This window comes from Choloepus didactylus, chromosome 10 (genome assembly GCF_015220235.1).
Source record: "Choloepus didactylus isolate mChoDid1 chromosome 10, mChoDid1.pri, whole genome shotgun sequence".
NCBI classification, from domain to species: Eukaryota; Metazoa; Chordata; class Mammalia; order Pilosa; family Megalonychidae; genus Choloepus; species Choloepus didactylus.
The window spans coordinates 25,630,291-25,652,544 of NC_051316.1; the positions used below are offsets into that span (position 1 = coordinate 25,630,291).

General features: G+C 40.9%; 1 protein-coding gene across 20 annotated transcripts in view; it reads left to right on the plus strand.

Moving 5' to 3' along the window:
* Positions 1 to 566: 566 nt before the first annotated feature.
* LOC119505353 (zinc finger protein 782-like) overlaps positions 567 to 22,254 on the plus strand; it is a 96,420-nt gene continuing 74,732 nt past the window's right edge. For 3 of the 20 annotated variants that reach the window (XR_005210719.1, XR_005210720.1, XM_037798062.1), the window contains exon 1: positions 1,399 to 1,731. Coding sequence is in view for 12 of the 20 variants with exons in the window: in XM_037798062.1 (XP_037653990.1) it covers positions 1,553 to 1,731 (179 nt within the window). In the remaining 8 variants the exon portion in view is untranslated. The other 17 variants (XR_005210722.1, XM_037798071.1, XM_037798064.1 and 14 more) reach the window with 14 other exon arrangements.

Consider the following 22,254-nt stretch of genomic DNA (forward strand, 5'->3'; position numbering starts at 1 on the left):
TCTTAACTCAGACCATCCATTTCATTACAAAGTGGACAAATATACCTTGTTAAACTGTGCACACTACAAGGTTTCATTTCACCACATCCTCTCAGAAACATCTCTCTGGGATGATAATTGCAGCAGTCATCATTTCTAGATGATTCCACCATACATACTAGTTTTGTGTGTGAAAGAGATTCAACCTGTCTGGCTACAGATCTCCTTTAGGAATGCTTGAGAATGCTTCATGGTATATAGTTGTGACTAAATAACCAGGAACTTATTCAAAAGACCCAGCCTCTTATCATTTGAAGATTACAGTCTATAAATTAGGATATATCAGGGAACAGGGAGAGACAATTTGAATTCCTATGGTGGTTTATGTTAATTTTCTACCCACAAAACCTAGAATTTCATGAACACACACACACATACACTCACACACACCTACACAAGTACAAATCCCTACCGTCACTGGTTCTCAAACCTGTCTGCACATCAGATATGTCTGGAAAGTTTAAAAATATTTTTTTCAGGATATTATTGGAGATATATTTAAATATAAAGCATGGACTGTTCCTGAATCCATGGTGATTACACACATATGATGACTTGGACCCTATCTGAATACGTTTCATTATTTGTGGTCTAATATCCTGAGTATCCATCTTCACATATGCTAGCTGATTCTGGTTGTAGTATTGAACAAGATCTTGATATCCTTTGGTATATTGTTTATTTCTGGATTAGGCATTGCATTTTCCCTTCTGGACATAGCTGATTTTTACTTCCATTATGGACCCGGTGTCAATAAAGGAGGTTCTAATGACAGATCCAGAGGAGAGATGGCATCTCCTTTCCTGTTAAGTTACACTAGGAATGCTCTTGGGATTTGGAGAAATATGTGAGAAATCTATTGTCAGAAGCCAGTGAGCCTTACTCTTTCTCTCAGCTCATCACAAACTTAACATTTTCACGAATTACAAGGTCTTAAATTTGGAGAGAGTGTGCCATGTGCAAGGAATCCTGTTACTAAGCCTCGAAAACCTGATTCCCCAGGCAGAGTGTATGTGTTTTGTCCAGTCACTACTAGATGTTGCACCAAATCCTTTTCTTCTGTTGATAACTTTGAGCTTCCTGCCTGCAAATCCACCTCGGAGAAGGAAGAACGTTTCCTCCCCTCGATATTGTCTTCACAGAGTCCAGCCTAGCAGGGATAGGGGGAGAAGGTGGTAATTCCTAGGCATTAAGCTCATTGTGTAATAATAATTTTATAGAAGTGTCTGGTGCATGATGTAACTTTCCTTAATATTTTTAATGCCCCGTTCATATTCAGGTTCCCAACTGTCTCGAATTGTCTTATGATAAAAGATTGCTGTTTCCTTCGGGATCTGATAGGGACCACGCTTTGCATTTGACAGCAGAGTTCAAGTTTAATCCTTAACCTCTGCGAGCTCTGAGAGAACCTGAATAAACTAAACCTTTAAGAATATCTTCCCCCCGGCAAACCCTCCAAAAAACGGAAATAGTGAAGAGGCTCTTCAAAGAGGGACTCGAAGATTTGTGGGAAATGTTGTCTGGATCGGTACTGACACATCGCGCAGCCCTCTGGGAACGAAAGGTTACGTTTCTTCTGCGCATGTGCAGCGGAAGCCAAGCTGCCTTGTTTCTCTCAGACTTAGTGAGAAGCCCTTCGAGTCCCGGGAAGTCATTTGAGTCGCGTCACGGAATGGAGGCTGCGCACGTGGGGTAAGAACGCATCGGGAGTAGCCGGGGAGGAACGGCCTTGTGTCTGAAGAGCGATAGTGGGAAGTCCGTGGGAAGCTCAGAACCACCCATCAAACTTGCGCGCGCCCGGCCCGTAGAAGGCCAAGGTTGGCGATCCCCAGCCCCGCGGGCTCCCGTGGCACAGAGGGTGTCGAGTCCTCGTCAGGAGAAGGTTCTTGGTGATAGCAGAGTGTGCGGACACCTTCCCAGGTGTAGCTTGACGGGGGAAAGCCCAGGTTGGCGGCTGGAGGTCAGTGTGTGTTTATAGTGTTGACTGTGTGTTTATAAGGTTGACAGGAAGAGCGGGCCGTGGGTCTGCGGGCTCTGGAGCCATAAACCCCGAGTAAATTCCACGGGCGAGATGAGGAAGCTGGGTGAGAGTCAGGTCACTCATCTGAAAATGAGGTTATTAATAATGACAGCTTTAGGACGTTGTTTTGAACATTTGTTAAGTCTCATCTGTAATTATATGAGTGTCAGGTACAAACCACTGAAAATGGCACCGGCGTTTGTATTTAGAAGACCCTTTTATCTTTTCATTCGGTGGCTTATGTCAACCTCACAGCCACTTTATTAGTCGGTATTATCGTATGCAGTTTTTAAAAAGTCAAGTTGGTGGAGTGATGTGCTCAGGTCACAAGCTATACATGGTGGGAAAGCTTGGATTTAAAGTTGCGGGTATTTTACTCCCAGTCTCAGGTCTTTTTAATATCACACCTGCTTAAAACCAACATTGCAGCCTACACAGCACTGAGCCACCTGTCCCAAAGTCCTGTGATATTGTGCGAAGTGACTATAGATGGCCTTCCACCATGTGGCATATGCATTCTTAAATTTCTAGTGTCTTTTCAGTTCCCTTGGGTCAAAGTTCCCAATCCTTCCTGCACTGGCAGGCCATCTGTTTTCAGTGCAATATTATAGGAAATTTCAAAAGTTAGATGTTTGGCCCTAAAATTAATTTGTTTCTCAGGTACAGATCTCAGATCCCTGGAACAAAGCAGCCCTCATGAAGTAGGAAGCAGGGGTCTTCTGGGAGCTAGAGTCATTCCTGGAAGGGAAGGTCCCTCTGACTTTTCACTTCTCACCAGAGCTTCAGAGCAGCGACAGGAGAGCCCAGAAAGGAGCAGGTTCTAATTTGCTTGGCCTGAGGCAGTTCTTGATTCCCTTGCCCAGAATGAGCCAGAGTTGGTGATGTTGCCACTTCCAGAAGCCACCACAGACTGTTTGACAGTGGAAAGTTTGGGCCAGCTTTGAAAAGAGTAAGGTGAGCTGGGGAGGCCCATTGGCATGGTGCCCAGGAAAGGCCGTTTCATAGGGGAGCTTGTAAGGGAAAGGTCTGGAGATAAGGGAACACCAGCCAGAGGTGAGGAAGTTCTATTTCCTTCATCCCAAAAGATTTCCTGTTGTTTCCACAGTGCAAATTAGGTGCCGCTGTGTCCTTTCCATTACCTCTTGTGACACTATTGACGTCATCCTAACCTTAGAGAACCCTAGAATGATGGTTCACGAAAGGTTTCCATGGTTATCTGTCCCGGCCGGCGGGACGTTCAACGGAAGCTCCAAATCCCGTGAGGGAGGAATGGTATGGGACAAGAGACGCGAGGAACGACAGCAAGACAGGTTTCTGATCAAGCTGCAAAACTTTATTGAAGAGGCAGGGTATATATACCCTAAGGTAGAGGGAGTGGCTAGTACGAACGGGTGGCGGCCTAGGATTGGCTGCTGCTGTTGCTAGGGCGGATGGCAGATGTAAGGCTAGCACAGGATTGGTAGGTGCTGTTGCCGGGTAGAAGGCAGGTAGTAAAGCTAGCACCCTAGATGTGAATCTTAGGCGCAAACGGCTATCACTTCCATAGAAGGCTGAGGGCAACTTAAACTGTTGTTACATCAGCCCCAGCTGTCATGTTGCATATCTCCGGCATCGCTGAGGGTGGATTTTATACATGCTACCTTAATCGTCCCCAACATCTCCTCCCTTTGTTTTTCAAAAGGATGGAGGAAGAATGCTGATCGAGCACTCTTTTGGCATTAACCTGCTGGGGGAAATAGAGGCCTCATTCCCCAAGTTGTTTGTGGCTCTGTTTTTCTGGGGAGGGGAGTTTTTGGCAGAGCAAAACCCCTATGCAAATGAGGCATATTTCTCAAGGAGCTCGAAAATGGCCTTTAGTTGCTTTGGCCCTCCTTTGCAGTGCTTTGCCTCGCACCCAGCGGTACCAATCATAGCATACGCTAGAAGCATATTTTCGAGTTATATGCTGCTCCCGTAGGAGGGGGTTTCTTACCCGTAAGGGTGGGTAGCAGTCAGATGATCTGGATCCAAACCCTGGTCAGCGAGGTGAAGCCGGTGATAATGCACTTGAATAGGCTTGCTTAGGGCGGAGTCAATTTGATTCTTAACTAGCTGTATTATTCTTTTTATGGCCCAAGGAGCAAAAGATATTATAAGGATTATGGTTATTAAGGGGCCTAGTATAGGAAGGAGGTAAGGGAGGATTCCATTAAGTCCCCAGGAGATACCTCCTTGGGTTTCTCGCTCACGTTTGCGATTTTCAATTCCTTCCCTAAGTTTGGTCATAGAATCCTTAACTATGCCAGAATGGTCAGCGTAAAAGCAACATTCCTCGCCCAGTGCAGCACAAAGCCCTCCTTGCTTAAGGAAAAGCAGATCTAAGCCTCTCCTGTTTTGGAGAACAACCTCCGATAGGGACGTAAGGGATTTTTCAAGATGGGTAATGGAGGTTTCAATGCGGGCTAAATCTTCATCTATAGCAGCTCTTAGGTGGGAGAAGCCTTGGTTTTGGAGAACGATAGAGGCAATTCCGGTGCCTAGGCCAGTAATACCTAAAAGAGAAGCAATAGTAACAACCGTAACAAGTTCTCTTTTCTTTCTTAGCATGGCTGGAGACTGCGCGACCAAGTGGTCTTCCTCTGTATGAAAGAGGACATGGGGTAACACAGCCACTAAGAGGCACATTTCCCCTGTTTCAGTTAGGGCTTTTGCTGATACGCAAGGAGTAAGCCCCGTAGAAGAGCACAGCCATTTTGCCCCTGTTGGGGGGATATAGAATTTACCAGGCGATGGAGAGGATGACTGTGCACAGACTGTTTTTAAGGAGGCAGAAATATTACCAATACAATGCCCAGAGTGAAGAACGGATTGCATAGTGAGACCAATTTTTCTTGCATTCCAAGGGCATTGGGAAGGATTGTCTTCATTAGAAGTATTAAATGTAACATTAAGAGCTATAGCATCATAATAAGGAGGCTTGGCAGAGAAACACAGCCAACAACTACGAGTAAAATTAGGCTGGGAGGAGTTTAGAGAGAAAAAAGTGGCTTGGAGTAGTGGCCAAAGCGGGCTGTCAAATGATATGGACGGGCTTGAGGGCAACAATATTGGGATGCTAATAAAAGGGGGAGTAGTGGGGTGAATTTTGGAAAGATTTGTACGGGGCGTGCTCGGGATAGGAGGGGTAGCTGGAGGCGCGAGCACTACATTTGGTCCAATGGCAGAAGGTTTTTGCTGTACTGCTTCCTTCTTTATTAGAATAAGGCTTCCTGGGTCGGTTGATGAAAATAAGTAGATTCTAAAGCCCCATGTCCGACCGTTTAACCAAGAGTTATCAGTGGGGAGTTGTACGGTGAGATTTAATTTTTCACAGTTTGAGTCACCAAAGGTAGATAAGGTGGTGCGTTTACCGAGTGTGCAGCCAAGGGGGGACCATTTTAAAGTTAGGTAGTGATCAGGGGCGGAAGGTTTCCAATTAGTAGCTAATGTTTCACACCCCCAGTATGCACAATAGTACTGGTTGGGAGTATTGCAATATTGTTTTCTGGGGTTGGAGGCCGGGCACATGTAATATTGGGCTTTGTTAAGGCATGGTGTGCCGTCTGAACATTTAATTAGATCACTGGCATAAACAAGGAAGGAGGGGCATCCTGCTGTAACTTGGGTTTGCACAACCGTGGAATCTTCCCATTGTGCCAAGGTCCATTTCCAAGGCTGATGGGGGATGGAGTTGCCGAAGGTGGCATGCACACTTTGCAGGAGAAAATATAAGGTGGCAACTTTAAATGGCAGTAGGCATAACAAAGCCATACTAATAGAGGCTATAGGTTCTTCCCTATTAAGGGAGACAAGCTAGCAAAGTAACACACCCTACAATGCACAAATATGTTATAGCAAGCAGGAATCTTTCTAACAGATTCCAATCTTTTGGGGCAACAGTTGCTAATCCGGCTGCAAACAGCAAAGCCAGAAGACCAATTAAGGAAAGCCAATAGTAATTCAAGTGGTAATTCATGTGGTTAGTGATGGGATAAACCTGTAAGCAGGACTTCTTTCCACTTCCGGTTGTGTGCGGGCTGGTCGTCTCCGGATGGGTTATAGCAGGAGTTATTGATGCGCTGGAAGAGAAAAGAAAGACATTTTTCTCAGGGAGAGGCTTCTACCCTGGAAAGGTTATTATTAAGAGGAGGGGAAGGAAGTGTCTCAGGGGTTTGTTTCGGCAATGAAGAATTAATATGTTTTATCAGCCGTTCTGGAAGCCAGCGAGGACCTTCCCTCTTTTGATCATATATGCAAGCAGAGCCTCGTCCCCAAATAATCACGGGGTCAGGCCCATTCCATTCTGACGTTAAGGGGTCACGCCACATAACAGTGGCTTGTTGCGTTTGCGTTTTGGGATGCCAATGTCTGTCAGCTGCAGATTGTCCTTCATCATCCAGAGTTAGGAAGTTAAGAACAAAAAGAGCGTGATGTAAAAGGTCTCGAGGTCGTTGTTTGGTGAGATTGAGAGTGCTTTCGGCTAAACGGCACAGGGCATTTTTTAAGGTGCGATGTGCTCGTTCTACCATTCCTTGCCCCTGGGGGTTATACGGTATTCCCGTGATATGCTTAATTTGTAATTGTTGACAGAAGGTTTGAAAATTTTTTCCAGTATATCCAGGCCCATTGTCTGTTTTAATAATTTTAGGTTGGCCTAAAGTAGCGAAGCAATGTAGTAAATGAGAAATAACATGCTTCGAAGCTTCTCCTGTTTGCAAACTAGCTTGAGAAATGGCCAGGTTGCTTACAATTATAGCATGTTGGAGGCTTTGCTTGTGCCGTAAAATTTTTATGCTGCGCTGCAAAATTTTCAAGAGCGGCGCCAATAGCTATTCCAAGGGTTTGAGTGGGCCCGATGCCAGAACAGAGCTTTATGTAATTATTAAGGCTAGTATTACGAAAGGGACGGATTGCTGCTTGGCAGGCAGCGTTAGCATTTTCATAGGCCAGGTGTTTAATAAAGTCACTTTCGTTTTCGCTAGCCCCAAATAAGCGCTCAGCCATGTTTTGCAGGCGGCTAAGGAAATCAGTATACGGCTCATCAGGCCCCTGTCTTAATTTGGCAAGAGAGGCGGTGGCGGCGCCCTTTTGCGGAAGTTTTTTCCATGCTCTAAGCGCGGCCATTTGTATTTTCGCTAAGAGACCTGGGGGGAATTGAGCCTGCTTATCACTTTGATGGTAGGGACTTTGACCTAAAAATTTATTTAAGGTCCAAGTTTTAGAAGTGGCCTTACGGGCATTACGGGCGGCATACTTTTTACAATGCTCCTCATAATCAGATTTCCATAACAGGAAATCACCGCCAGACAAGGCAGCTCTGGCTAGCTGGAACCAATCATTAGGAATAAGTTCCTTTTCACTAAGGCTCTCCAGTAGGGCAAGCGTGAAGGGAGCGGTAGCGCCATAATCACTCACTGCCTTTTTTAATTTCTCTAGATATGTTAGACTAAGTTTTTTATATTTAGCTGTTGAGGTGGAACTAGCTTCCTCCTGCTCTCCTTCGCTAGAGTCGGGGGAATCTAATTTATTACTCTCTTCGCTATCGCTACCAGAATCGCCATTTTTGGAGCCGGCGACACCATGTTGAGAACCGGCGGCGCCATTTTGGGAGCCTCAAGTCTGACTACGCGTAACCGGAAAAGCATAGGCGCGGCGAATACAATGGAGGCGTGATGAGCGGGCATTTTCTGGAAGCGAAAGGGCTGCAATGCTTTGAGTTGCCGACCGGAGGTCCGCGAGCAAATCGGCGGTATGCTGCCGCTCCTGTTTAAAAGTTTCTCTAAAATTATCGGCGTGTAGCCGGAGATTTTCTGTGGCTTCTTCTAAAGCATGAAACTGAGATAAGGGCATGACTGGATAAAAATGAGAATATGGTCTGAAAAAATCGGGTGCGTAAGGGGGTGGCCGAAACGGAGGAAGGGAGTTGTTTTCTAGAGAGGGAGAAATTTTAACCTCCGGTCCCTCCAAAGTGGGAGAAATTTTAGCCTTTGGTTTGATTTCATACTGATCGGGTGACAAACTGACTTGACTGGTTGGGGTATTTGGCCTATCCCTGTTAGAATTTTCGTTTAAAGGATATTCAGGCATGTTAATAATTACTGAGCCGCACGCTGAAGCAGGGCGAGAGTGCTCTCTCAAAGCTTCCTCTCCTAATTTACAGAGGTTTTGAACGTCTGGAGCTTTAGAGTGGACTTTTAGAATTTCATTAATTAAGTTCCAATAAGAAAAGGCAGTAACCGGGACCTTTTCAGGACCAAAGGTTCGAAAATAATCTTTTAAACAATCTCCAACTCTTAGCCAGCACTGGTGATCTATAGTACCTTCTTGAGGGAACCAAGGGCAGGTTTGTAACAGAAAATTAAAAAAGCGCGTGAGATCTTTTTTCTTAACTCGTGTTCCTCGTGCCTTAAGTGATTGCTTAACTTGACTAACATATAATTTGTGTTGGGAAATTCCTTGTCCCATGATAAGGGTGGGGGGGGCTTACCTTTTGTTGCTTTCTTTTCTTCTTCTTCTTTCCTTTCGCCGGCACTGATCGACTGGTGAACGGATCTGTCTCGCGAGCGCGCTTCCCCGCGGTGATCCCTGGTGTGGCTTTCTTTCTTTCTTTGACTGCTGAACGGATCTGTCTCGCGACCGAGTTTATTCGCGGCGATCCCGGGTGCGGTGAGTGTGAGGTACCTCTCTCCTTGAGTGCGGCGTTCCGTCTCTCACAGAACTTCGAGCCCCACGTTGGGCGCCAGTTTGTCCCGGCCGGCGGGACGTTCAACGGAAGCTCCAAATCCCGTGAGGGAGGAATGGTATGGGACAAGAGACGCGAGGAACGACAGCAAGACAGGTTTCTGATCAAGCTGCAAAACTTTATTGAAGAGGCAGGGTATATATACCCTAAGGTAGAGGGAGTGGCTAGTACGAACGGGTGGCGGCCTAGGATTGGCTGCTGCTGTTGCTAGGGCGGATGGCAGATGTAAGGCTAGCACAGGATTGGTAGGTGCTGTTGCCGGGTAGAAGGCAGGTAGTAAAGCTAGCACCCTAGATGTGAATCTTAGGCGCAAACGGCTATCACTTCCATAGAAGGCTGAGGGCAACTTAAACTGTTGTTACATCAGCCCCAGCTGTCATGTTGCATATCTCCGGCATCGCTGAGGGTGGATTTTATACATGCTACCTTAATCGTCCCCAACAGTTATCTACTTTGGACTCATTTGAAAACTTTAAAGGCATTGGGCCTGATGAGTTCAGTAACTTGCCTAGGGACATCCAGTTTGTTTTTGGCAGAGCCAGGAGGAAAACAGTGCAAGTCCTTCTCACAGGTAAGGCAACAGGAGCATCTTATCAAAAGGGCCCTTTTGTGTTAATTGTAAGGCAGCATATAAGAAAAAAGTACACCTAATGTAAGTTATGGATGAGAGTTAATAGTACTATTTTAATAATCATTTATCAATTGTAACACAGGTAACTATTGTTAAAAAAAAAAGTACAATTATTAAAAAGTGCTGTCATCAGCTGTAACAAATGTTCCACATCAACGCAAGGTGTTGAGGTGAAGTGGTGTATGGGAATCCTGTATTTTATGCATGACTGTTCTGTAAACAATTTCTCTAATAAAAATAATTAATGTATTTTAAAAAAAAGGCCTTTTGAGAAATTACATAACAGTTAAAACAAATAATTAAAAATCCTTGCCTTATTGCATCTGTTTCCTTTGCTCTCTGTGGACTTCCTATGTCAAGAGGTAAACAATATTGCTGAGAAAATACATAAATGATGCATCCTAATGAAAGAATAGTTTCTTATCCTTTGGTGCTCCATAATTTCTTTGTGTTTATTTGTCAGAAGGACACAGGCATTATAATTGAATTGACTGAGAAAAGTTTATACTCATCCACTGAAGAGCTGCAGATAAAGGCCCCACAATCATTTTAAAGTTGCACATGGACAGATACTACCACCTCAACATGGTCCTACTCATGCCTTTTCAAGGCACAAAGTACCCAGTTCCCATAGTGATGCTGCTCCCCAGAGTATCAGATTTTTAGTAAGTGAAGCTAGGATCTGTAAGCCTCACCAGGTCTTGTGACCCCTATTCTCTTTCTTTCCCCCCAGCTGAACCATCACAATTTTCTGCATTCTTAGTTCTCATCTTCTCCTAAGATCCACAGAAAATGAAAAAATCTCAGGTGAGCTCTTTGTTCATTCCCCACTTTGTATTGTAATGGATTTAGGAGTTTTCTAAGGGTCCAAACATTAATTGGAAAAGGAAAGCTAGAAATAGATTGAACCAATCTTGAGGGAAGATTTTCCCATTAATCCTGATGTTTGCTGTCAGCTTTTCATAAGTAACCAACCTATGTCACAGCAAGTAGCTTCCCCCCAGTTACCAGTTTGCTAACATATCAAGTTAGTCATGAATTTATAATGAATTGTATTGAATACTTTTTGCATATCTATTGAAAGAAAGCCATAGTTTCTTTATTTTAATCAATAAATTTTATAAATACTGCAATCTATTTTCTGATGTTAATGTATTAAATTCTTGTATACCATTTGTACTAATAAATGGGGAGTTTTTCTTATATTTGTTCCTAACGGTTTTGCTGTTGTTATTGTTTTGCTAATGTTACATTCAGGATTTTTATTTTTATATAAGTTTTATTTTTATTTAAGTTAGATTAAACTGTAATTTTCTTGTGTTCCTAATGATGGTGTCATGGTTACAGTCTCAAAAGGATATAGGGTGCTTTCTGCTCTTTATATTCCTTTCTAGTAATTTAGATGAGAAAATTGTCTATTACTTATATGTTTTTGCAAAACTCACCCATACAGTTGGGCCTTTGGGGACTTTTTGGGTGCAGATTTTAATTATTGAATCAATTTTGAAATAGTCATGTCTAGCCTGGATTTCTATTTTTGTCCTTGCATTTTCATAGAATAGTGTTTATTTTTTTTTACATTCTTAAGTGTATTTTCATGAGCTTTTTCATGATATTCTTAGGATTTTAGAGTCTTTGTCTGTTGTTACATGAGTGATTTCTTTCTTGATCAGCTTTTATATTTTATTTCAGTATTGAGGCTGCTGATTGGAAAAGACAAAATATGTTCTAGTTGGTTCAGTCCAGAACATCAAATTTCAAGGTTCTATTGCCAGCATTTTGTGCTAGCACTGTTCTCTAAATATTTGAGTAGAGAGGAAACATAAATTCACCATATATGTGCTCTCCACCTCTACACACCCACCTGCCAGCACATTTATTGAGAAGAATGTACTTTCTCCTCTGAATTGCCTTGGCACCTCTGTTCAAGGTGCTCTATATATGTCCTCTCTTTCTAGACTCTTCACTTGGTTGATATTTGTCCTTTTGCTGGTATCACACTGTCTTAGTGTCTGTTTTATAGTAAGTCTTGAAATTAGGTGATGTGTCTTCCAACTTTGTCTTTTTCAAAATTGTTTTGAATATTTTGGGCCCTTTGCTTTTTTATGTAAATATTTAAAAATAAGCTTCTCTATCTCAGAAAAGCCTGCTGAGATTTTGATTGTATGACATATTAATTGTACGGCGTCTTCCAGATCGTTAACACGGTATCTCCATTTATTTAAGTCTTAACGAAGGGCTTTGAGCTGAGAAAGGGCAGATATGACCTCTATTTTAAAAGAATAACTGATACTGTTCAAGAATAGAAGAGGGGTAATGAGGCATTGGTAGTAGTAATGGAAGCATGAACAACATAGAAGGCTATTTCAGTAATCCAGCAAGACATGATGCTCTTAGGTGTGTTAGCACTTGCGGTACTTTGAAGTAATCAAATTCTGGATGTATTTTGGAGATAGAGCCAACAGGATCAAACTGTCTGTTGTCTCACAGCCTTGCAAATAGAGGGTGTGCTGTCAAGCTTTCTGAGTTTTTGCCAATTTGATAAAAACCTGATATCTCTGTTGAGTGTTATAAACGTTTATCTTCTCATGAGTTTTATTGTTTGTGGCTCATTTGTATTTTTTTAAGGGTGGTACAATATCACATTTGCGTATGATATGACTGTTTACCTAGAAAATCAGAGAGAATCTTATGAACAGTTATCAGACTTAATAACAGAGTTCAATTAAGAAACACTGAAACAAGAAATGTAAACAAAGAGCAGTAGCTTTCTTTATTAAGGCAAAAATCAGTTGCACAATGCGAGAGAAGAAATAGCCCATTCACAGCAGCAGCAACAAAATTGGGCATTAATTTAATAAAAATATGTAATAGTTATATGAAGAAAACTAACAAAACTTACAAAAATATTACAAATGTAGATTTTTAAGAAATGAGAACCTGTACCATATATATGAATGAGAAGCCTAAATATTTTTTAATTCAATTTTATGGAGATATATTCACATACCATGCAGTCATACAAAGCATACGTTCAGTTGTTCACAGTACCATTATATAGTTCTGTGTTCATCACCAAAATTAATTTTAGAACTTTTTCATTACCACACACACAAAAATAATAAGCATAAAAATTAAACTGAAAAAGACCAATTAAAGTAAAAAAGAACACTGGGTGCCTTTTTTTTTTTTTTTTTTGCCTCCATTTTTCTACTCATCCATCCATACAGTGGACAAAGAGGAATGTGGTCCATATGGCTTTCCCAGTCGCATTGTCGCCCTTCATAAGCTACATTTTTATACAATCGTCTTCAAGATTCGAGGATTCTGGGTTATAGTTTGACGGTTTCATGTATTTACTCCTAACTATTCCAATTCATTAGAACCTAAAAGGGTTGACTATATTGTGCATAAGAGTGCCCACCACAGAAAATTATATATATATATATATGCAAAGGCCCCTTGAGGGACTGGGGGAAAATGTGCAAATATTAAACTTCCCCACCTGGGGAATTACTGTATTCTATCAAGCATTAGGAACTCCCAATTTAACGAACCAAGCCCTTGATCTTGGTGCTTGCCTTTATGAAAATTATTCCTGCAAAGGAGAAGCTGAGCCTACTTATGAATATGCCTAAAAGTCATCCCCCAGAGAATGTCTTTTGTTGCTCAGATGTGGCCTTTTTCCTTAAGCCAACTCTGCAAATAAACTCACTACCCTTCCCCCTACATGGGGCATGACTCCTGGGGATGAGCCTGGCTCTGGCATCATGGGATTGAGAATGACTTCTTGACCAAAAGGAGGAAAAAAAAAATGGAATAAAATAAAGTTTCAGTGGCTAAGAGAATTCAAATAGAGTTCAGAGCACATTCTGGAGGTTATTCCTATGCATATATAGATAGTCCTTTTTACTTTTGAGTGTATTAGAATAGATAGAAGGAAATACCTGAAACTATTGAACTGTAATCTAGTAGCCTTGATTCTTGATGATGATTGTGTAACTATATAGCTTTTATGGGGTGACCTTTTTGATTGTGAAAGCCTTGCGACTGACATTCCCTTTAGCCAGTGTATGGGCAGATGAGTAATAAAATAAAGACAAAAATAAACAAATAATTGGGGGGATAAGAGGTATAAAATGTTTTATGTGTTCTTTTTTATTTATTTATTTATTTTGGGAGTAATGAAAATGTTCTAAAATTGACTGTGGTGATGAATGCACAACTACATGATGATACTGTGAACCACTGATTGTATTCTTTGGATTGACAATATGGTATGTGAATATATCTCAATAAAATTGCATTAAAAAAACAACAAATATGTGATGGTCAGGAAAAGACTTAAACTGAGGATGATTTGATGCCTGAGTTTTTGGCATTGTCACTTCATAGACAGTGACAAGACAGGACATCCCAGACAGAAATTACTAGGAGAACAGCGCATTTAGGAGAAAAAACTAATATACCTGCTGAATACAAGATGCTTTTGAGACATAAGTATTGATGTCAGAAGGATGGGCTCACAAATATAGAGTTGAGAGCTGTCAGCTTACATGATTACATTTATTACTTTATTAATTCAGTCTAAAATCATTTTTTTTCTTTTTTTGGGGGGGAGGAGGGGTGATCAGTTGTATCATCCTGTTATTCACATTAAGCTTAAAATTAACCAAAATTCCTAAATCTTTTTTATGTGTGATACAGCTAATTCTCTCCATGCTATGCTTTTGCCATTGAGTTTATGGACCTAAGACCAAGACTCTACCCTTTTAACTCTCACATTTCATCTTGCTCAGGCCAACCCATAGGTCAGTTTATCAAGCTTGGATCGTGATCACCATCAAACATATCAGCCATAGCTTCCAGCTTTATTTTATTACTTTCTACTTTTGGTTAATTGAAAATTCTGTCATTTCTTACTGCCCCTCCTGGCTCTCAGGAACACATTATTGGATTGAGTGGTTCATGGCACCCTATCATCATCAGTCCCTGCATGGCTCCTATTTTATTCTTCCTTTTCTTTTCTTTCCTTTCCTTTCCTTTTATTTTATTTTTTTGCCCCTCTTATACCACATTACCGATCCCATTCCATCTTTTTGTGTCTTCCCTCACCACACTGGAACTACAGTTAAAAAAAAAAAAAAAAAAGAATTGAGAGCTCTACAATGTAAACTTTTCTCATTTATGAAAATGGCATCTCTCTCCATTTATTCAGATTCATGCACCTATTCAATAAATATTTCCTCAGCATTTGCCATGTGTGCCAGTTTGGATGTGTTAAGTCCCCCAAAATGCCACTGTCTTTGATGCAGTCTTGTATGGGCAGATGTATTAGTGTTGATTAGATTGAATCCTTTGGATGTTTCCATGGAGATGTGACTCAATCAACTGTGAGTGAAACCTCTGATTGGATGATTTCCATGGAGGTGTTAGCCCACCCATTCAGGGTGAGTCTGAATTAAAACACTGGAACCATGTAAATGAGCTGACAGACAAGGAGTTTGGAGCAGCTGTGAGTGACATCTTGGAGAGCAACTTAGAGAGACAGTTTGAAGACGGCTGTTGAAAGCAGACTTTTGCTATGGAGAAGCTAAGAGAGGACAAACGCCCCAAGAGCAACACTTTGAAGAATGCACAGGAACTGAGAGAGGAGCTGAAACTCAACGTGGGATCAGCAGACGCCAGCCACATGCCTTCCAAGCTAACAGAGGTTTTCTGGACACCAATGGCCATCCTTCAGTGAAGCATTAGCAAACTGGAACACGTTTCAAACTCTTTTCTAAAAGCTATGAACATAACAGACAAATGTTTCTTTGTGTCCTTTAATAAAATTATAGTATTTTCCACAAAAAAAAAAAAAAAAAAAAAAAAGAGTACCCACCAGAGTTACCTCTCAGCTCCCTTTGGAATCACTCTGCCACTGAAGCTTATTTCATTTCGTTTCACATCCCCCTTTTGGTCAAGATGTTTTCCATCCCACAATGCCGCGTCTAGATTCCTTCCCAGGAGTCATATTCCATGTTGCCAGGGAGATTTACTCCCCTGGGTGTCTGATCCCACATAGAGGGGAGGGCAGTGATTTCACCTGCCAAGTTGGCTTAGTTAGAGAGAGGGCCACATCTGAGCAACAGAAGCATTCAGGAGGAGACTCTTAGGCACAATTATAGGGAGGCCTGGTCTCTCCTTTGCAGCAACAGTCTTCCCAAGGGCAAGTCCTGTGGTAGAAGGCTCAGCCCATCAAGCCACCACTCCTCCATATCTGTGAGCACATCAGCTACCATTGAGGTGGGGAAGCCCAACACCCCTGCATTCTCCATCAGCTCCTCAGGAGCGCTCTGCATATTTTTTTCATTTTTTTAATTAACTCTTTTTTTTTTTAATTATCTATTAACTATATAAAAAAAATCTTAAAAAAATACAATAAAAAAACATTTCAAACAAACCATAACATAACAAGGGAGTAAGAAATAGACAGCTAACCTAAAACTTTACTACCAGCATGTTCCTATTCTACCCCAAGAAAATAATGTAATATAGCAACATTTCTGTGAACTTGTTCCTACCATACCCACCAGAAATTAACAAATCATAGTCATTCCTGGGCATTCCCAGAACGTTAAATTTACCCACGATAGCTTATCTGTTCTTATTGGGTTATTGTTCCCCCTTCATTAATTGCTCTGTATCGCTAGTTCCCCTACATTCTACGTTATAAGCCATTTGTTTTACATTTTTCAATGTTCACATTAGTGATAGCATATATTATTTCTCTTTTTGTGCCTAGCTTATTTTGCTCAGCATTCCATCTTCAAGGTTCATTCATGTTGTCATGTGTTTCACGACATTGTTCCTTCTTATTGCCGCGTAGTATTCCATTGTGTGTATCTACCACATGTTATTTATCCATTCATCTCTCGAAGGACATTTGGGTTGTTTCCATCTCTTGGCAATTGTGAATAATGATTCTATGAACATTGGCGTGCAGATATCTGTTCATGTCACTGATTTCATATCTTCCGGGTATATACCTAGAAGTGCAATTGCTGTGTTGAAGGGTAACTGTATATCAAATTTTCTAAGGAACTGCCAGACTGACTTCCAGAGTGGCTGAACCATTATACAGTCCCACCAACAGTGAATAAGAGTTCCAATTTCTCCACCTTCTCTCCAGCATTTGTCGTTCCCTGTTTGTTTGATGGCAGCCATTCCATTTGGTGTGAGATGGTATCTCATTATGGTCTTAATTTGCATCTCTCTAATAGCTAGTGAAGCTGAACATTTTTTCATGTGTTTCTTGGTCATTTGTATTTCCTCTTCAGAGAACTGTCTTTTCATATCTTTTGCCCATTTTATAATTGGGCTGTCTGTACTATTGTCATTGAGTCATAAAATTTCTTTATATATGCAAAATACATGGTTTCCAAAAATGTTTTCCCATTGAGTTGGCTGCCTCTTCACCTTTTTGACAAATTCCTTTGAGGTACAGAAACTTCTAAACTTGAGGAGTTCCCATTTACCTGTTTTTTCTTTTGTTGCTTGTGCTTTGGGTGTAAAGTCTAGGAAGTGGCCACCTAATAGAAGGTCTTGAAGATGTTTCCCTACATTATCTTCTAGGAGTTTCATGGTACTGTCTTTTATATTGAGATCTTTGATCCACTTTGAGTTAATTTTTGTGTAGGGTGTGAGGTAGGGGTCCCCTTTCATTCTTTGGATATGGATATCCAACTCTCCCAGCCCCATTTGTTGAAAAGACTGTTATGTCCCAGTTCAGTGGCTTTGGGGGCCTTATCAAAGATCAGTCGACCATAGATCTGGGGAGTCTATCTCCGAATTCTCAGTTCAATTCCATTGATCAATATGTCTATCTTTGTGCTGGCACCATGCTGTTTTGACTACTGTGGCTTTATAATAAGCTTCAAGCCAGGGGTTATAAGTCCTCCCACTTCGTTTTTCTTTTTTAGAGAGTCTTTAGCAATTTGAGGCATCTTCCCTTTCCAAATAAATTTGATAACTAGCTTTTCCAAGTCTGCAAAGTAGGTTGTTGGAATTTTGGTTGGGATTGATTGAATCTGTAGATGAGTTTGGGTAGAACTGACATCTTAATGACATTTAGCCTTCCTATCCATGAACATGGAATATTTTTCCATCTTTTAAGGTCCCTTTCTATTTCTTTTAGTAGAGTTATGTGGTTTTTTTTTTTTGTATTGGTCTTTTACATCTTTGGTGAAGTTTATTCCTAGGTACTTGATTTTTTTAGGTGCTATTGAAAATATCATCTTTTTCTTGAGTGTGTCTTCACTTTGTTCGTTTCTAGCATTTAGAAACATTACTGACTTATGCGCATTAATCTTGTATCCTGCTACTTTGCTAAATTTGTTTATTAGCTTTAGTAGCTGTATCGTCAATTTCTCAGGTTTTTCCAAATATAAGATCATATCATCTGCAAATAATGATGGTTTTACTTCTTCCTTTCCAGTGTGGATGACTTTTATTTCTTTGTCTTGCTGATTGCCCTGGCTAGCACTTCCAGCACAATGTTGAATAACAGTTGTGAGAGTGGGCATCCTTGTCGTGTTCCTGATCTTAGAGGGAAGGCTTTCAGTCTCTCATCATTGAGTACTATGCTGGCTGTGGGTTTTTATATATGCTCTTTATCATATTGAGGAAGTTTCCTTCAATTCCTACCTTTTGAAGTGTTTTTATCAAAAAGGGATGTTGAATTTTGTCAAATGCTTTTTCATCATCTATTGAGATGATCATTTGATTTTTCTCTTTTGATTTGTTAATGTGTTATAATACATTGATTGATTTTCTTATGTTGAACCATCCTTGCATGCCTGGAATGAAGCTCACTTGGTCATGGTGTATGATTTTTTTAATGTGTCTTTGAATTCGATTTGCAAGTATTCGTTAGGGAGATTGGCCTGTAGTTTTTCCTTTGTTGTAGCATCTTTGCCTGGTTTTGGTATTAGATTGATGTTAGCTTCATAAAATGTGTTAGGTAGTATTCAGTTTTCTTTGATGTTTTGAAAGAGTTTAAGTAGGATTGGTGACAGTTCTTTTTGGAAATTTTCATAGAAGTCCCCTGTGAAGCCATCTGGCCCTGGGCATTTATTTGTTTCTTCTCGAAGTTGTTCATATGTTCATATGTTTCCAGGAAATTGTCCATTTCCTCTACATTATCCAGTTTGTTGGCATACAGTTTTTCATAGTATCCTCCTTTAATTTTTTTAAATTTCTTTGGGATCCACAGTAATGTTACCTTTCTCATTCCTTATTTTGTTTATGTGGCTCTTCTCTCTTTTTGATTTTGTCATTGTATATAGGGGCTTGTCAATCTTGTTCATCTCTAAGGACCAACTTTTTGTGTTATTTATTGTGTTGATTTTTTTTGTTCTCTATGTCATTTATTTCTGCTTTAATCCTAGGTATTTCTTTTCTTCTACTTGGTTTAGGATTGGTTTGCTGTTGATTTTCCAGCTTCTTCAGTTGCTCCATTAGTTCTTTGATTTTAGCTCTTCCTTTTTGATGTATGTGTTCAGTGCTATAAATTTCCCTCTCAGTACTGCTTTTGCTGCATCCCATAGGTTTTGATATGTTGTGTTCTCGTTTTCATTCGTCTCTCTATATTTAGCAATTTCTCTTGCTATGTCTTTAACTCACTGATTGTTTAGAAGTATATTGTTTAACCTCTAGGTATTTGAGAATTTTCTAAGTCTCTGATGGTTATTGATTTCTAATTCTATTCCATTGTGATCAGAGAATGTGCTTTGAATAATTTCAATTTTTTTTAAATCTACTGAGGCTTGTTTTATGTCCCAGCATGTGGTCTATTCTGAAAAAAGTTCCATGAGTACTAGAGAAGAATGTGTATCCTGGTGATTTGGGATGTAATGTTCTATATATGTCTGTTAAATCCAATTCATTTATGAGATTGTTTAGGTTTTCCGTTTCCTTATTGGTCTTCTGTGTGGGTGATCTATCTGTAGGAGAGAGTGATGATGTGTTGAAATCTCCCACAATTACTGTGGAATCACCGATTACTTCCTTTAGTTTTGCCAGTGTTTATCTCATGTATTTTGTGGCACCTTGATTGGATGAATAAACATTTGTGATTATTTCTTCTTGTTGAATCGCCACTTTTTGTTAGTATGTAGGGGCCTTCTTTGTCTCTCATAACATCCTTGCATTTAAAGTGTGTTTTATCTGAGATCAGTATTGATACTCCTGCTTTCTTTTGGCTGTAGCTTTCATGAAATATTTTTTTCCATCCTTTCACTTTCAATTTCTTTGTGTCCCTGTGTCTAAGGTGAGCCTCTAGTATGTAACATATTGATGGTACATATTTTTTTTTCCTTTCTGCCAATCTGTATCTTTTAATTGGGGCATGTAATCCATTTACATTCAACGTTATAACTGTGAAGGCATTTCTTCAATCAACCATCCTATCTTTTGGTTTATGTTTGTCCAATATATTTTCTCCCTCTCTCTCTTAATGTCCTTTAACGTACCCATACTGAATCTCTTTAGTACTGAACACTTCTCCATGTTTCTCTCTCCTTTCTTTGTTTCCCTGTCAGTAGGGCTCCCTTTAGTAGCTCAAGTAGGGCAGGTCTCTTGTTAGCAAATTCTCTCAGCATTTATTTGTCTGTGAAAAATTTAAGCTCTCCCTCAAATTTGAAGGAGAGTTTTGCTGGATACAGAATTCTTGGTTTGCAAGTTTTCTCTCTCAGAATTTTAAATATGTCATGCCACTGCCTTCTGGTCTCCATGGTGGCCGCTGAGTAGTCACTACTTAGTCTTATGCGGTTTCCTTTGTATGTGGTGAATTGCTTTTCTCTTGATGCTTTCAGAACTTGCTCCTTCTCTTCAGTATTTGACAGTCTGATCAGAATATGTCTCAGAGTGGGTTTAGTTGGATTTATTCTATTTGGAGTTCGCTGGGAATTTATGATTTGTCTATTTATGTTGTTTAGAAGGTTTGGGAAGTTTTCCCCAACAATTTCTTTGAATACTTTTCCTAGACCTTTACCTTCCCTTCCCCTTCTGGAACACCAATGACTCTTATATTTGGATGTTTTATATTATCTGTCATATCCCTGAGGTCCATTTCAATTTTTTCAATCTTTTCTCTATTCTTTCTTTTGTTCTTTCTTTTTCCATTTTGCATTCCTGAACGTCACTGATTTGTTGTATGGCTTCCTCTAGTCTTGTACTATGAGTATCAGAATCTTTTTAATTTGGTTGACAGTTTTTTTTATTTCCATAAGATCTTCTATTTTTTTTGTTTACTTTTGCAATTTCTTCTTTATTTCTTCTTTATGCTCTTCTAGGGTCTTCTTCATGTTGTTTATATTCTGTGCCAGGCTTGTTGTCTGTCCTTAGTAGTTTATATCCTGTGCCATGCTCTCATTGTTTGTCCTTAGTCTTTGATTAGTTGCTCCAAGTACTGCGTCTCCTCTGATGTTTAGATTTGGGTGTTTGGGGTTTGGGTTATCCATATCATCTGTTTTTTTCATATGCTTTAAAATTTTCTGTTGTTTTTGGCCTCTTGGCATTTGCTTAACTTGATAGGGTTCTTTTTTGATATGTAGGCTGATTCAAACACTTGTCTCTAATTTGTCAGATCTATAGCTTCATGGAGTATGCTTTAACCAGCAGGTGGCATCCGCGAGCCACCTATTCCCCTCAAGCCCATTCTCCCCAACTTTGTTTTTGTGGTGAGTGGGGGTCTGAGTCTTGTGGGGATCCAGTTGGTGCGCCAAGTTTGGGTGTGTAGTTGGTCCTGCCTGCCCTGAATGTGGGTCGTGTGTCTGAGCGCTTAGGGAGGGAGGGCGGTTTTAATAATCAAATCTCCCTGGTGTTCCTGGAGATTTAAAGCTGTTACCATAGTACAGTCCTTCAGTTCAGTCTCGCCACAGTTTTTCTCTGCCGCTGACCCCCAAGTCCTTGGTATTGGTGTAGGGTCCCAGGGACTTATGAGTGGGTCCCTCTTCCAAGCTGTGCCCTCCTAGGGCCTCTGCTGAAGGAAGACTGTGCTATGTCGCCTATGAGAGCGGTCCCCCAAGGGAAGTTCTGGGCCACAGGGCCATGCAGGGGTGTTCCATGCGTGCTAAAAGGATGGCTGAATAGGGCATGTTAATTTCCCCCTTTTCACACAGCTCTGCCTTCCCAGCTCCAGGACAATTAGCTGCAGGTGCGCAAAAGGCTATTGTCAATGCCAGATACTGTGGCGTGTGCGCGTGTTGCTGGAAACACGTCCCGTCACACTGAGTTGTTTGGGGCAGCTCTGGGCTGTGGCGCTGGTGCCAGGCAGGAGCATTCCCAGCCCACCAGGAAGATGGCTGTAAGGGGATGCCCCCTTTTTCTTGGGAAGTTAGGCCGTTTAGCACATTTTCTCAGCCACTAGACTTACTGCTTTGTTCCTCAGAGCTGTCTTATCTCTGCTCTTCCCTGGGCCCAAATTGCAAGTCTTTGACGCTTTCTGTAATGGGCTTCTTAGAGTAATTGTTTTAGAAAAAGAGGAAAAAAGAGGAAAAGGTTTTCTTTAAAAAAAGAAAGAAAGTAAGAAAAAGAAGGGCAAGAAGGGCGCTCCTTGCAGATCTAATGGGCTTTTGAAATGCTAAGAGACAAGGAGTTTTGGGCCTTTAAGGAACAATCAAGAAAGCAGAGAAACTGACTCTTCAGACAAGGGTCCTCGCCCTCTGGATTTGCATGTGCACCTGATTCTGTTTGAGCCCTGCCCTTGTCTGTTTTATGTTCACTGAAACTCCAAAAAGTCTCTGTTTTTATTTTTGGAGG